The sequence below is a fragment of the Entelurus aequoreus genome, linkage group LG15 (assembly GCF_033978785.1).
Source record: "Entelurus aequoreus isolate RoL-2023_Sb linkage group LG15, RoL_Eaeq_v1.1, whole genome shotgun sequence".
NCBI classification, from domain to species: domain Eukaryota; kingdom Metazoa; phylum Chordata; class Actinopteri; order Syngnathiformes; family Syngnathidae; genus Entelurus; species Entelurus aequoreus.
In genome coordinates this window covers 31,436,091-31,453,033 of record NC_084745.1, presented here as the reverse complement: position 1 = coordinate 31,453,033, position 16,943 = coordinate 31,436,091, and the positions used below count along the sequence as shown (strand labels likewise).

The 16,943-nt window shown below is 43.0% G+C and overlaps 1 protein-coding gene across 1 annotated transcript in view; it reads right to left on the bottom strand.

Annotated features, from left to right (window-relative positions):
- LOC133630317 (polycystin-1-like protein 1) overlaps positions 1–16,943 on the bottom strand; it is a 46,947-nt gene that overhangs the window by 20,282 nt on the left and 9,722 nt on the right. Inside the window, exons 10-29 of the mRNA XM_062021880.1 lie at positions 16,829–16,936; positions 15,552–15,710; positions 15,415–15,480; positions 10,298–10,474; positions 10,155–10,232; positions 9,944–10,086; positions 9,755–9,875; positions 9,564–9,687; positions 9,303–9,495; positions 4,321–4,377; positions 3,969–4,250; positions 3,688–3,903; positions 3,509–3,622; positions 2,253–2,401; positions 2,078–2,178; positions 1,818–2,010; positions 1,666–1,749; positions 1,396–1,603; positions 895–1,001; positions 729–828 (exon numbers count right to left, since the gene is read on the bottom strand). Coding sequence (XP_061877864.1) covers positions 729–828; positions 895–1,001; positions 1,396–1,603; positions 1,666–1,749; positions 1,818–2,010; positions 2,078–2,178; positions 2,253–2,401; positions 3,509–3,622; positions 3,688–3,903; positions 3,969–4,250; positions 4,321–4,377; positions 9,303–9,495; positions 9,564–9,687; positions 9,755–9,875; positions 9,944–10,086; positions 10,155–10,232; positions 10,298–10,474; positions 15,415–15,480; positions 15,552–15,710; positions 16,829–16,936 — 2,780 coding nt within the window. The remainder of the gene's footprint in view (positions 1–728; positions 829–894; positions 1,002–1,395; positions 1,604–1,665; positions 1,750–1,817; positions 2,011–2,077; positions 2,179–2,252; positions 2,402–3,508; positions 3,623–3,687; positions 3,904–3,968; positions 4,251–4,320; positions 4,378–9,302; positions 9,496–9,563; positions 9,688–9,754; positions 9,876–9,943; positions 10,087–10,154; positions 10,233–10,297; positions 10,475–15,414; positions 15,481–15,551; positions 15,711–16,828; positions 16,937–16,943) is intronic.

Genomic DNA, 16,943 nt, shown 5'->3' with positions numbered 1-16,943 from the left:
TTGTGGCCTGCGACATATTGTAGAAAAACAATACAGCTATCCCGAGCTGATATTTATATTGGATATCAGGCCGATACCGGCAACAAACAAGAATTGGATGATACCAGCTTTCATCTAAAATCTCCAATATAAGCAGTCATGTAGCGTGTTTGTTTTCTTGTGCAAACAAGCTGGACAGCCAGTTAACTTAAAAATGTCCTCCAATAAACACACAAGTTTAGCCTTTTCTTGTATATTAGTAGTCATTTACCAAAGGTAAACATGGTAGGCTACTAGCAGCAAAACAGCTGAACACACAATCTAGTATGATGTAATAAATGTCCCCAATTAAACAATATTGCAGTCTAAAAGACATTTGTCAGTATAAAAAAGTATCAAATAATTATAGTTGCATACTTAGTTTCCAAGGCAGAAGAGTATTTTAGGTATCAAAAAACAGATGATCACTCCTCTTTGGAAGCATAAATCTGTCATAAGGTTAGTGTATTTCATACATGCTATTCAGTAATTTCACTTGCTCAATCCTTCTCTAACATTCCACACTACAAAATAATAAAAGGATGTACTCTGAAGTGTGCTGATATCATATCGGATTAATATCAGTATCAGCCAATACTCTAGGTTCCAATTCACTAGTCCACCATGCGACCGAGTATTCTGCATGGAAGAGATAGTTTGTACACCCCTGGTCTAGCATATATGAACCTTCTAAACAGTAACTTCCTTACCTCAGATACTTGCACGAGTGTGAGGTACAAGTGCGGTGAAGGTCCTGTGTTGTCATGCCAGATGTGGACCCCCCACACAGGACCCAGACTATCTGCTGTACTGTGGTGTCAGATTGCAACATATTAAGTTGCTGTTTTGTTGAAACTGGTGTTTGGAGAAGCTGACCTGAGTATGAAGGTATCTTGAGAGTTCCTTCTGAACAGAAAGCATCCTGGGACTTGTAGTTCTCGTGTTTGCGAGGCGCCGTCTTCCCCATGCAGAGCTATGTAAACCTGGATAACATTTGGTTTGTTACATCGGAAATCCCACTCCGAATTGACCTTGCCCTTGTTTACTAGGGATCCCCAAAAAATCAGATCACATCCGAATCGCGATTCTTTTTCACCCAGATTCTAAATCGATTAATAATTTTCAAAAAAAGATTTTAAAAAATAAATGAATACAATTTTTTTTTTTTTTTTATAAATCAACTCTTAAGTCATATCTATGCAACCAGAATGAGCTTAACTAACCTGTAACATGTTTTGAAAAAGTTTCATTATAATTATTATACCACATAATACATTGCAAGAATCGGTTTGAATCAAAAATGTAGTCTGAATCAATTTGTCACCCCGGGAAGATTGAATCGATAGGTGCCCAAAGATTTACACCCCTATTGTTTACCTTTGCACTCAGCCTGTGTGTGGAGCAAAGGCCGGTGTGAATGGTGACCGCATAAAAGTGTGTGTCCTGTGTACAGTTGTCCCTCAGGTAGTGGACCCTGCGATTCAGCTCAGAAATGATGTCGGCTTTTCTGCATTGCACAAATGCTGGTACGTACAGACACAGACACAGCGCCAGGACAACCAGGACAGTCGCATTAATAGATTCCCTGAAAGTAAAGGTGACAATTAGTCTCATGAAATTTTCTTTTCAAACCAACAGGGATGTCACCTGATGAACGGGTCCAGGTGGGCTGTGTCATGGCTGCTCTGGATCTGCTGTTGTACAACTGTCAGCGCCCTCAACTGGTGACAACTGTGGAATCAAAAAGCAAGTGATGCCTCCTTGTACATACGCATACACACACGTCGCCTCACACTCACCTGCAGTTCACCTTTCGGTCTGCTTGGTGCGTACTGCAGCCAAGACTCGTCCAGGCTCGCTTTTGGCGGTCCAAGGACAAACATTGGCTGGTGTCCACCGCCAGGTTGTAGTTGACGTGGCTGCTCAGGTGCTTGAGTCTGACTGGTTTTCCAAAGTCTGCGTTTAAAAGCGCCAAGTAGCCAACTCCAGGAGCTACATTTGAAATTTTCAATTAGTTTAGTTGACAGCAAAGGAACTGACAGCTGGACTTAAAACCTACAATTGAGGTAGGATGGCGGCAGGGTGATGAGTGTGGTGTTTGTCTCCCAAAGGTGAATCCTCTGCAGGTGATGCATGCTGGGAGTTGGCTTGGCAAACATCCTGCCACAATGAAGAGTCCTTATGTAGGTTTTCTCCCCAGCTACAAACAAACAAACAAAACACTACAAGGATACCTGAATAGCAGCATGATAGGGAATGTCGTGTTGGGTGGCAGCGTGAACACAACACTCAGTTGGATGGCCCGCTGCAAGTGCTCATGGGTAACATTGAAGCTATGATAGTTGATGTGAGTACGCAGGAGGATGTAATGTCTGGAAGACACCTTGGAATGAGGCACATGTTGGAAGAAAAAAAAGATTTTAGCGGGGATTAAGCATATGTCATTATAGTGGGACCTCGATTTTTAAAAAACAAACAAAAAAGTTTGCCCTGTTTTTGCCAAAAATTTCTACCAAAACTTTCCGCCTTGTTTTTGTGTACTGTCTCGGCTATCGTACGGCCAAACATTGCATGAAAGAAACTCGTCCATTTGCTTAGAATTGAGCGCCAAAACAAAGAATCCCACACGTCTGATTCTGTACTTTTTGTATTGGCCATGGGGCCAAAAAAATTGTGAGTACCAGCATTTCGATAAAGAGGGTGAGAAACACTATTGAATTCAAGCAAAGTACAAATGGCGACAATGTGGTCTTCCTCTCCCAACATCCCTCTCCGCTCTCGCCAAAAAGAGTTTTCAATAAAGTTGGAAGTGACGTTAAATTATCCATTTCATTCATTATTTAAATATATTTATATTTTTTTCTGCATGTAAAACCTTAAATATTCTTTATAAAAAAATGATTTGTGTTTATATTTACAAGTGTCTGGAACATATTAGTTGGATTTACATGATCTCTTTTAGGAAAGAATGTTTTGGTTTGTACAAATTTGAAACAATCGCAATGCTAATTTTTCTTAGCCTGTCAATGGGGTTATTTTTTGTATGTTAGCATTAGCGACATAAGAGTCAACCTTTCTGTATTGTTGCATTGCTTTATTTCAGGTTATACAGAACTAGGGATGTAATGATATACGGTAATAACCGTGGTAAAACTACCAATGGTTAGTACTACCATTTTGAATTAAAATGATCGAAAAACCATGTTTGATAACTGCACTTTGATAAACACAGACTGACTGGCGCCAGCTCGCTATCTTACATGCTAACATGAAAACAAGAGGCAAAAATGTCTTTCCCCTTTAACAAACAACCTATATCCTGTATTGCTGCATTGCTTTTTTTACTACCAAACTGTATAGTCGATTTAACATGATTATTACATGTATGTGCACTTAATGTGTATATTAATTTTTAAAAATACATATGTAGTAATCAATTATGCATTTTGATGCTGCGCCCCCACCGCCAAATTGATTGCCAGTTGCATACTTTGTGTTGCCTTGTTTTTAGTTCAGTGATGATCGGGTGAACAAGAGATCGAAGAGAGATCTTTCTCCTCATGCTGCATTTATACAGAGTCAAGTCAACTATGGGTCCACTTATCTGGAAAACAGCAAATTAGAATGAGTCTTTTGAGTCCTCACGAGGCGTAAACAATGGTTACTCACCCTGCCAGGATGGTGGTCCAGGGTCCAAGGGGAGAGTGTGAGTTCAGCAATAAGGTAGAGCACACACTCTCCTTTGAGAGACTGGAGCAGGGCTGCCGGTGTGTAAAAGACAGCCGAGCCGCTGTTGATGACTGATGAGTTTTGGTGTGTTACATAGAGAGACATGAGGCCAACATGGATTCTGTACTCTTGGATGTTGTCAAATAATATGTGCTTCTAGGAAACAGAAACAACACTATCAACAAATACAGTTAGATATGTTTATTAAAGTTATCGCCTACCAGAATCAGGTCAGAAGCAGTCTGCAAAATATTGTCCACAAGCTGCCCCACTGTCCTGTTTTTGGTTAGAATATCATCACTGGAGTAGTCCGCTTGAAGGTCTGATTCCAACTTGTGTGTAACAGAGGTGACAGCTGCCTCCAGGCTGTAAGCTAGCACAGTAACCAAGGTGTCCACCATCCTCGCATCTAGTGGGTGCCTCTTGAGTGCATCAGGATTAGAGAGCTGCTTGCACATAACCCCAACATGTGCAGCTACTAGTCTCACGCTCGCTAGTGTTACCTAAGAAGCATAAAGTGCTTATCAAAGCCCAAATGTATTCATGAGTATGTTTGTGGAATGGCAAACTTACCTGCCTGGTAACTTGTAAAAGATCTTTGAGAATGCATGCGGTGTCTGCCATCGAGTCCTGCCGTTGAATAACACGATATTAGAATGCTTTAAAAGGGAGAGATTTGTGTACTCAAGTGCATCTCAATAAATTAGAATATGCAAGTTATTTGGTACCAGGAGTTACATTCAGACTCAGAAACCAAGTAAACATTCAGGAAGTTTTCACAGTTGATTTGCTGATAAGAGTTTTAATTAGGGGTGTCCTGTTTACAACTGTTTCGCTTCACGACAGGGATATTGGACCCTTGAGTATTCGTTGATACCGATACTAATCTGATACAATATTAGCGCTAACCCATAGTACAGTACATACTTTTTATAATTTTGTAAAGTGGAAAGTTTGAAAATAGTATGTATGAAAAACACTAACCTTATGGAAGAGGTATGCGTTTGAAGTGGTGTTAATTTGTTTTTGGCGACACGTAGTAGTCACAATAAGCATGTATATTTATGAATTCATCAAAATTAAAAGATGGTTTGATTTAAATAGATTATCCTTGAATACAGGTAAAACTAAATTTATAATTTTTTGCAGTAGTAGGAAAGTGTGGATGCTTCATTAGTTGTCGAATGAGTTGAGATTCAAAGAACACAAGACATCAAGTTTTTGGGTGTTATGATTGATGAACATTTGTCACGGAAATCACATAAGTAATACAAAGGCTTAAGCATCTAAAACTATTATTATTTTACACAAAGTGAAGGAATTCCTCAATCAAAAAGCATTGTATATTTTGTATAACTCACTGATAGTTCCATATCTAACATACTGTATTGAAGTGTGGGGTAGTGCCTGTAAAACATTTAAATACAAACTTCCTTCTGCAGAAAAGAGCCGTACGAATCATTGCTGGAAATGCATTCAGGGAACCCACAAACCCAATATTCAAACAGTTAAATTCATTAAAATTTCATGAACTGGTAGAGTATAATATCCTAAACATCATGTACAAAGCACAAGCAACAATTCTACCAAACAACATTCAAAACAGATTTGTAAAAAGAGAAAATAAATAAATATAATTTGAAAGGAACTGAGATCTTTAATACATCTACATTTAGAACAGTCACAATGTAAAGATGTATATCAATTAGAGGTGTTAGTTTATGGAACAAACTTGATAGTGGAATAAAACAATGTAAATCTCTTTCTGTATTAAATTTTTTTTTTTCTAAATCATGAGTAAAATTATTTCTTCATTACTAGTTTAATTGTAAAATGAAAATATGGCTTTGTAGTCGCCAACAGTGAAAGTCAATTGTATTTGTGAAAAAAAGGGGCTGATATAAGTTTGTTCTTTCTGATCCTTTTCATTCATAATTCACTTTAATTGTTTTATTTTTATTCCTTTGATTTTTTTATGAATGAATGAAATGAACTGAACTGTATGTTTACTGTGAGTAATATGCAACTATAATTATTTGATACTTTTTTATATTGACAAATATGGTGTTTTAGGCAGCAATATTGTTCAATTAAGTACACTTATTAAGTATGTAGCTTGTGTGCTATTTTGTGATTTGCTGTTGTGTAGCTGCTAGCTCCAAGTGGATTGCCCACCATGTTTTGTAAATGACTTCACTAAAAAACAAGAAAAGACCAACCTAGTATGTTTATTGGATGGTTTGTACAAGTAAACCGGCTGCAGGACTACTTGTATCGGAGCCTAAATCAGAGATTTTAGAAGCAAGCTGATATTTGTTTTTTGCTGCTATCGGATATACCCCTCCCCCCACTAGGGAAGTCTGACCACAATCTTGTCCATTTGCAGCCAAAATACACCCCCCTGGTCCAAAGGCAGCCTGTTAACACTTGCTCTGTGAGGAGGTGGTCCCCTGAAATGGAAGATGCCCTCAGGGACTGCTACAACACCAGACTGGGACGTGCTGCTTCCACAGGGTGAGGACATTGATGGGCTGACTCACTGTCTCACGGATTACCTCAACTTCTGTGTGGACGTGATCTGCCCTGCTAAGACTGTTCGGTGCTACCCTAATAACAAACCCTGGGTAACACAAGAGGTTAAAGCTGTCCTCAACAAGAAGAAAGCTGCCTTCAGGAGTGGAGACAGGGAGGCAATGAGAGAAGCACAGCGGGAGGTGAAACAACGCGTGAGCAGAACAACATGAGGGAGGTCTGGGAAGGTGTGAAAACCATCACAGGCCACAAGGCAAAGACCAGAGCTGTTGGGGGGACAATAGAGAGGGCCAATGAGATGAATAACTTCTTCAACCGGTTCAACCAGCCCGTGTCCTCTCCACCCCTCACTCCCCATCGCAGCCACCCCCTTTCCCCTCAGCGCACCCCAGCCATGGCAACACCGCCCTCCACCACCACCTCTACGCAGACAGTCATCTCTGCGGACCAGGTCAGAGGTCAACTGAGGAAGCTACAGCCTAGGAAAGCAGCAGGCCCAGACAAGGTGTGCCCCCGACTCCTGAAGACCTGTGCTGCAGAACTGGGTGAACCACTCCAGTGGATCTTCAACCTCAGCCTGCAGCTGGGGAGAGTGCCCACCCTCTGGAAGACGTCGTGCATCGTTCCAGTTCCCAAAAAGAACTGCCCCAGTGAGCTGAGCGACTACAGACCAGTAGCGCTCACCTCTCATATAATGAAGACAATGGAGCGGCTCTTTCTCAGCCTCCTCAGACCACAGGTGCAACATGCCCAGGACAGCCTGCAATTTGCGTACCAGGCAGGCGTTGGTGTGGAGGATGCTATCCTTTACCTGCTGCACCGAGCCCACTCACACCTGGATAAGGGAAATGGCGCAGTGAGGTTCCTGTTCCTGGACTTCTCGAGTGCCTTTAATACTATCCAGCCCCGCCTACTCCAGGACAAGCTGGACAGAATGCGAGTGGATCCCTGCCTGGTTGCCTGGAATTCAGACTACCTCACCGATAGGCCACAGTACGTTAGACTGAAGGACATCACATCTGACACTGTGATCAGCAGCACCGGAGCACCGCAGGGAACGGTGCTGGCCCCTCTTTTCTTCACCCTGTACACCACTGACTTTTGCTACAACTCAGAGCTGTGTCACATCCAGAAGTACGCGGATGACACAGCCATCGTCGGGTGCATCAGGGACGGCAGAGAGGAGGAGTTTCGGAGGCTGGTGAGGGACTTTGTTGTCTGGTGCCACAGGAACCTCTTGCAGCTCAACCCTTCAAAGACCAAGGAGCTGGTCATTGACTTTGGGAGGTCGAGTCCAAGGTCACAACCTATTGTGATCGAGAGAGTCGAGGTACAGACCGTGGACTCATTCAAGTACCTCGGGGTGTGGGTGGACAACAAGCTGGACTGGACTGTTAACATGGACCACTTGTACAGGAAAGGACAGAGCTACTTCCTGAGGAGGCTGCACTCCTTCAATGTCTGTAAAAAACTATTGTGGATGTACTACCAGTCTGTGGTTGCCAGTGTTCTGTACTACATCGTAGTGTGCTGGGGGGGCAGTATAACTAAGGACAGCTCCAGACTGGAGAAACTGATCAGACGGGCCGGTTCTACGATCGGACTAAAACTGGACTCACTGGTGACGATGGCAGAGAAGAGGACTGTGGAAAAACTAGTGAGCATCCTGGATGATGCCAGTCACCCTCTGCATACCGTTGTCAGTAGCCGGAGGAGCCTGTTCAGTGCTAGACTGCTTCATCCCAAGTGCAGGACTAATAGACTAAAACACTCCTTTGTCCCACACGCCATTAGACTGTACAACTCCTCTCTGGGAGGGAGGGGGTGTACTAGAATGACGGGGGATGCAAAACAATAACAGTGTAATACGCTTTCATAACATGGTCACTAATGCCTAGTTTCTCTTGTTATATTCTTATTTTACTGTTATATTTGTATTCTCATTGATGCTTTTTGTTTTTATTCTATTGTAATATTTTTCTATTTTGTTTCCATTTATACCCCCATTATTTACTTTTTTAAATTCGATCAATTCTGTACACTGCTGCTGGAATTTTAATTTTCCTGAGGGAACTCTCCTGAAGGAATCAACAAAGTACTATCTATCTATCTATCTAGTTTAAATATTTAACTTTGACACATTTTCCCTTATCATGAAAACCTTAATTAGTTTTTTTATTTGCTTTGAGCTATAATCAGCTAAATGTTTAAGAAATGAAGAAACACGGTTTTAAAATATTAAGTTGATATATCAGCATTGCCATAAAAGTGCGATAATGATCGTATTTGTATGATAATTTTACCCTCGATATGATAAAATGCCATCATGTACGATAATTTGAGCCCTTCAAAACATGACTATTAGCAAACACAAACCGGATAGATCCTGCACTCCACCTGATATTTGTGCATTGTCTCACAATGTCAGACATGTGTGGGCGATGTTCCCTACAGTGTGGTTAGTTTATTTGAAGGTAAAACTGCATTATAAACTATTATATACATAATCTGTGGAATTTTTTTCTTCAAAATACAGTTCTCCGGTATGATAATTTGTTTATTTTCCACCTGGCAACACTGGATTCTATAGAACAGTGGTTCGCAAATTGTTACCATTGTTTACCAAGTAACACCTCCAGAAAACATTTGGCTCTCCAAGTACCACCATAATGACCAGCATTAAAATACAGTAGCGTAGTAGGTCTAAATATTCATTAAAATAAGGCAGAGGTTTTATTTAACAAGTACATTTAATATTTTTGGCCACTGTAACATTACACAGTTTGATCAGTACCACTGTGTTTGAATATATATTTAATCAAGTGATTTTTGGCATACCACTTGGAGTACCACAGTTTGAGAATTACTGGAATAGAAGCACTGAACCACTGAAATAAATATTTTTTAATATATACTAATGTATTGGGATACAGGAAAACTGTGCTATCCATAAGTCGCTTTGTTGTTTTAGTGGTGTGTCTAACTTTTTCCGTTGTGTAGAATGTGGTGGTGTGTCTGTGTACCTGCACACTTCTCTCCAGCTCGCACATTGTGCAAATGAGCACACTGCGCATGTGTCTCTGCCAGTGCTCGTCAGCCTGGCTGTCCAAGCTCAGTCTATTCAGAATGCTTGACAACAGACTGATGTAATTTCGTATTTCTGCACTGTTCCCACAAAGGACTAGCGCTGAGAGGTTCTTCAGACCTGACTGGCACCTGGAAACAAAAAGGAAAATTGATTTTTTAAGAGGCTTTTCAGCAACATAACTCTTATTTCTGCTTACAGCTCCACATCAGGATGGTGAAATGAAACGTCTCCGAAGAAGCTGGGCAGGACTTGGACAGTCACTGGGCAAACTCTGGTGGAGGACCCGTACGTGCTGCTTCGGATTTTTGTGTAAATAGTTACTGAAGGAACAATACACCGTTAATCAATGGAAAAATTATGAATTCCAAACAATGACATTTGTTTCACCTTTGTAGTCATCAACATTGTTTCCAGAAGGAAGGCTGAAGTAATACTGGAAGTTTCTACCCTGGTACAACATCCTAGGTGGGTTTCTGCCAATAGTAAAGCTGTGCTCATACAGTAAATCCTTCAGTAACATAAAAATAGCGTATTAGATGAACACAAAGAGAATTAAACAATAGTAGATTAGCATACCTCTCTACCTGAAGTGCAGAAAATGCTGAAGTGTGTGTACAACTCCATCCCTTTACTTGGTTGCACCTGGCATGTCATTCCTTTAGGAACAGGCTTTGTTCTCAAGAATAGTTGAGTCCGGCCCAAAACGCTACCCTGAGATTCTTACATAAAGTATACAGATGTCAACGTCTTGATGTTTTAGTAAAAAACTGCTGAATATAAGACTCACTGGCGATGACTTCCAGCATGTATCTACTCCCTGCTCTCAGACTGAAAGGTCTGAAGTTGAGCGACGGGGAAGAAACTCCTGTAAAAGTGTGACCGTGTGATGACCGGAGCAATAAGAGGACATTTTCTGCGCATTGTGTGTACCTGTGTCGGTGTAGGACGCAAACAACCCCGCCTCCACCGGGCCTCGAGGGAGGTCGAGCAGGGTCATCTCCCGATTCGCTCGCCGACTGGAACTGGACTCCACTAGATTACTCCCTTCTGTGTCATGTGACCCTCGGTTAAAGTCATCTCCTGGACTCAAGGTCTGACCATCCACACCTGTGAGAACACTATTAGTAAACACACTAATAGCTCCGTTTTTATTCCAAAAGGTTTGATGAAAATCAAATCGTATAAAAATTTAAGCAATCTTTCTTTCCATAAGAAATAATGAAAAAAACTTAGCCTGGCAGTTGTAATAGACCCGGGCCGATAATATATGTTGCTGGACCATATCTTGTCCTACACATTTTTGCAGATCAACAATTGACAGCATCATTTTTTGTCACCAAATTGAGCACTAATGTAATCATGTATAATAATAATAATGCAAGTATTTGTCAGAACATGGACTATGATGCAGTTTCCTGCGTGGGTTGCTTTCCCGAGATGCAAACGAACTGAAGCAAACATGGCGTGGAGGTAAAAACATGATTTTATTCTACACTAACAAAACTCAAAAAAGGTATAAACAAAAGGCGCTCCCAGCGGAGGTAAAAACTTGACTATGAAAAACAAAAGACATGCACTTGGGCATAAAAACTATAAACATTAAATCAAAACTTACTTGGCATGAGATGAAACAAGAACTAGGGTAAACAGGTGCAGAGCATAAATGTGTGGAGAAGGTGATGTCGCCAGGTAGACCAACAGAAAAAGACAGGCTTTAAATAACAGTGACATGATCAGTGAAAACAGGTGTGTGACTCGAAACGTGAAACAGGTGCGTGACAAGACAGGTGAACACTAATGGGTGACCATGGAAACCAAACCAAACAAGGAAGTGCAACCAGGAACTAAAAAGAGTCAAAAAAACAGACACATGGCCAAAACAAAAACATGAACAGACATGACAGAACCCCCCCCCCCCCCCCCCTTACGGACAGATCCCAGATGTCCAAAAAACAAAAACACAAAACAGGATCAAGAGTCATGGGCGGGCGGGAGGGGGACATGGCGGTGGGTCGCCAGGCCAAGTGGCCCCGAATCCACCGAGGCATAGTCATGTGGCGGCGGCGAGTGGAACGCCGCCACCACAGGCGAGGTGGGCCACCCGGGAAGGGCCACATGCGTGGCCGACGAAGAGGTGGGCGCACTTGGCGTGGCGGACGACCAGGTAGTGGCCACAACCGTGGCAGGCGAGGAGGCAGGCGAGGAGGCAGGCGCGTCGTCGTCATTGCAGGCGTTGAAGCCGCAGGTGCGGGTGCAGCAGACGAAGCAGGCGGCGAAGCTTGGCGTGGCACTTCGGGCGGCGAAGCTTGGTCTTGGCCGCTTGGAGGGTCTTGGCTGCTTGGAGGGTCTTGGCGAGGGTCTTGGTCTTGGCATGGGGGGTCTTGGTCTTGGTCTTGGCGTGGGTCTTGGTCTTGGCAGCGTGGGTCTTGGTCTTGGCAGCGTGGGTCTTGGTCTTGGTGTGGGGGGTCCTGGCGGAGTGGGTCCTGGCGGCGTGGTTCTTGGTTTGGGTCTTGGCGGCGTGGTTCTTGGCGGCTTGGGGGGTCTTGGCATGGCGGTACTTGGCGGCGTGGTTCTTGGCGGATTGGAGGGTCTTGGCTTGGGTCAGGGTCTTGGTCTTGGCTTCGGGGGTCAGGGTCTTGGTTTGAGTCTTGGCTTGGTGGGTCTTGGCTTGAGTCTTGGCATGGAGCAGCTACTGGCGGCACTTGGCGGCGTGGAGCAGCTACTGGCGGCACTTGGCGGCGTGGAGCAGCTACTGGCGGCACTTGGCGGCGTGGAGCAGCTACTGGCGGCACTTGGCGGCGTGGAGCAGCTACTGGCGGCACTTGGCGGCGTGGAGCAGCTACTGGCGGCACTTGGCGGCGTGGAGCAGCTACTGGCGGCACTTGGCGGCGTGGAGCAGCTACCTGAGCTTGGCGTGGTGCTGCTACCTGAGCTTGGCGTGGTGCTGGTACCGGTGCTTGGCGTGGTGCTGGTACCGGTGCTTGGCGTGGTGCTGGTACCGGTGCTTGGCGTGGTGCTGGTACTTGGCATGGTGCTGGTACTTGGCATGGTGCTGCTACCGGCAGCACTGGAGCTAGCCTTGGACTTGGTGCTGATACAGGTGCTAGCTGTGGCTTCGGTGGAGGTGGCCTAGCTGGGGGTTGCGGCTTAGCCGGCCGAAAAACCGGTGGCGGCGGCCGTGTTGGAGGCTGTGGCTTGGCGGGCCGAAAGACTGGTGGTGGCGGCCGTGGCTTGGCATGGTGATGCTGAGCCACCCCACCTGAAAAGTTCCCAGCCCTGGCCCCCCCCCTCAAGGAGCGGATACCAGACGCGCTCCCCGCTGTCTGGAACCGTTTTTTGGGGTGGGTGGAGGGAGGTCAGGAGGGGGGTAAAATCCTCCCCTATAAATTGTCCAAAATGTCTTTCTTTTTGTACCTGGGATTGAGTGGGTGAAAAAAAAAAATTTTGTGACTTGGGCGTGGCTTGAGTCCTGGGGGGCGGGGCATGAAAACTGGGTGACTGTGAGGAACTTGCTCTAATGTCCAAAATCATGTTCTGATAATGTTTGATCATAGAAACAGAGTCCTTTGTTGAGGGCAGGTGATCGAAAGTAAAAGAGTTCAAAGAAAAAAAATCTTTAGCTGTGATGTCATCCTCTGGTGATGGCGTGACGTCATCCTGGAGCAGCGGGGCTGGCAGCAGCCTGCTTCCGCCCGGAGTGGGAGGAGCTTGTAGGAATGACGCGTCCTGCCGGCTCGGAGAAGCTCTTCCTGATGGCTTCCGCTTTTGCCGGCGCTTCCGGGAATGGAGCGACGCGCCAATGTCGTTGGGCCACACGGAGCTTATCGGAATAAGTTTTCCGCTTGGACTCCACATGAGGTCTTGATCCGCCATGGCTCCTAGTGCCTCCCACTTTCCTTCCTCCATCGATTGCCAGTCGTTTGCGGGATAGCTTTTTGCTGGCGACATAATGTCAGAACATGGACTATGATGCAGTTTCCTGCGTGGGTTGCTTTCCCGAGATGCAAACGAACTGAAGCAAACATGGCGTGGAGGTAAAAACATGATTTTATTCTACACTAACAAAACTCAAAAAAGGTATAAACAAAAGGAGCTCCCAGCGGAGGTAAAAACTTGACTATGAAAAACAAAAGACATGCACTTGGGCATAAAAACTATAAACATTAAATCAAAACTTACTTGGCATGAGATGAAACAAGAACTAGGGTAAACAGGTGCAGCGCATAAATTTGTGTGGAGAAGGTGATGTCGCCAGGAAGACCAACAGAAAAAGACAGGCTTTAAATAACAGTGACATGATCAGTGAAAACAGGGGTGTGACTCGAAACGTGAAACAGGTGCGTGACAAGACAGGTGAAAACTAATGGGTGACCATGGAAACCAAACCAAACAAGGAAGTGCAACCAGGAACTAAAAAGAGTCCAAAAAACAGACACATGGCCAAAACAAAAACATGAACAGACATGACAGTATTCCTTTCAAACACAATAAACTTAGATTTCTCAGTACTTTTTTTATTACAAGGTAAAACAACTTTTAACTGTAGTAAGTATATAATAAGTAAACAATAAATATAAAATTGACACTCGATCTGTTAGCAAAAAAAATACACTTCAATAAATATTCAAAATTCTAAGGTGCAGTTTTTTTCCCCAGTTGGAAAAACTTAGTTTGTTTTGGTTTGTTTTCTTTGTTTTAGTGCCATCACTTTCCAAAATATTAGGCATCTGGCTTGTTTTGTCTCTGTTGATTGGCTCATCTTTCTCATTTGGTTGAAAGAAAACAGTCTCACAGAGGGACGTTTGGTTACATTTTTGTTACTTTGCGGTACTTTTCACTAGCGATAAAAGTAATGTTAACATCACTTTTACCCTTATTGAAAACGCTTGCTGGCAAAGACGGCAATGAATTATGAGGGAAAAATGTAGGAAGTACTATTACTCACAGTATACATACTTTTGTACTTTTCTGCAAGATCTTTCTTGAATTCAATAGTGTTTCTCACTTTTTTTTTTTATCAAAGTGCTGGTACTTGCAACTTTATTTGGCCCTGTGGTGGACCGTACTCAATAAAAAAAATTACAGAGACCTAATCACCAACCCATGCATTACTTTTTTCGGCACTAAATTCCCTGGAATGATACGCAGGCAAATTGGCTAGTTTGTCACAAGCAATACTTGATTTCGGCAAGATTTTCGTGAGGGTTAGAGCATACTTGCCAACCCTCCTGTTTTTAGCAGGAGGTATTCAGCGCCTCTCCCGACAACCTCCCGGCAGAGATTTTCTCCCGACAAACTCCCGGTATTCAGCCGGACCTGAGTGGGGACAGCCGTTCTCACGTCCGCTTTTTTTAAACAGCTTGCCTGCCCAATGACGTCATAACATCCACGGCTTTTAGAGAGTAGAGTGCACAACAAGGAGACGGAGCAGAAGAACGAGGAATACAGCCATGGCGACGCCGAGCAAGATGAAGAAATACGCTTGCAAGTTCCAAAGCGAATGGAAACAAGAATTTCAATTCATCCAGGACAGTTCGAAGGGGAAGGGGTACGTAATTATGTTGCCTGTACTTCTCCATTGAACACGGTGGCCGAGTCATGAACGGAGGAGAAGTTAAACAGGACAATACTGCCACCTACTGGATAGCCCCCAGAACACTGAAATTCAAGTATTTATTAAAATGTATAATAAAATACATATATATATATATATATATATATATATATAGCTAGAATTCACTGAAAGTCAAGTATTTCATACATATATATATATATATATATATATATATATATATATATATATATATATATATATATATATATATATATATATATATATATATATATATATATATATATATATGTATGAAATACTTGAGTTGGTGAATTCTAGCTGTAAATATACTCTCCTCTTAACCACGCCCTTAACCACGCCCCCCTCCCCCGACCACGCCGCACCCCCCTAAGGTTGGCAAGTATGGGTTAGAGTGGGGTGGGTTAGGGTGTACGAAATGCGAGGTATTAGCCACAATATTAGCTACTTGTACCTGTGGGTCTTCCCGCTGAGGTTCCTGGGTCTCCTTCTTCTGCCATTTGGAAGGGTACATTATAATCTGTAGAAGAATATTGGCGAGTCTTAATATCTGACTCTCAGATAACAGTGATGGCGGCGCCTTAAAGGTACCTTGTCCGACAGTCTCAACAGCGGGAAACTCCCAGTCAGCAGAAGAGTCGTAATCTATAGGAGACTTCCTTTCAAAATCAAAATGGATGCTACCATCATTCAGGACAAACTGAAGCTGTTCAGAAGAGTACGAAGATTCACTCAGGCTGAGCTCCTCTCCTACAAGTAAAAAGTATCAGCTGTTAAATAATTTATACAAAATCACCACTTCCATTCGGCCTGTGAGTAGTAATAATAATATACTGTATAAATCACTACCATTGTTAGATAATGTCTCTGTGAGAGATCATGTAGATGGTGAGTACCGTATTTTACGGACTATAGACTGTGCTGGTATATAAGCCTCACCTACTAACTTTTAGAGGTAAACATATTTTCCATGTATTAGCTGCACAGTACGTGATATATACGTTGTGAAGTTAGTTATTTACGCAGAAAGCTTTTTGGAAATATTTATTTACATACCTTAATTGTTTCCAAACAGTGCCTGTAACACGGCAGTAAAAGAGCTGATCAAACAAAATAGAAGTCATTGTCATGGACCCACTAGCTGCGGAAGCTACCTGTAGCTCTTCAATCAGTTAAACAGACTCAATAACTCCACAGTGAAATATTCGTGAATTTACTGAGGAATTTGTGAAACTGAAACAATACAAAAAAATGCTGTTGTTAGTTAATATTAACACAGACACTCGCAAACGTGTTAGCATAATAGCTAATGCTAAGGATGCTTGCTTGATTACTTTATGATTGCACGTACAAATATACATTAGAACGCTCCTAAAAACATCACACATTGGACGGTTTAGTCAGTATGAATAGTTTTAGTTAAACTGTAAGACTCACAAACGTTGCTTGGAGTGATGAATGAAGAAACCATATGAGTAGAAACGCTACGGACGACTAGAAGACAGAATGGCACTTGTACTTTCGATTCAAGGCACTGAACTGAAATAGTGTAGATGTTCAAGCCACAGCACCTGCAGTGAACAAACTCGTCCAAAGGATGGCGCCATAGCACAAACAATAACAATCATTTTTAGTGTCTCCGCTTGTGTTTCATGAAAATGATTTGTTGAATACAAAACATGGCCATTCGCGAAGCAAAATCGATAAATTAGTCCAAAACGTAGGAAAACAGTATTGGCTTATAGTCCGGAAAATGTAATACTTCTGTGGAGCTTACCAGATCTTGCTGGGTTAATGCTGGCAGTTCTGCCAAACCCTCATCAGGAGTGGACTTTATATGATCAGCATTGTATAAAATGTTTACCTACCAGCTATGTGAACCATGCTTTTGGTTTTTCTTGGCAGACGGGGAGGTGAGGATGTGCTCTCTTTCATAGTGGATGGAGCGCTGAGATCCACCGTAGAACAAAACAGGACTAGGGG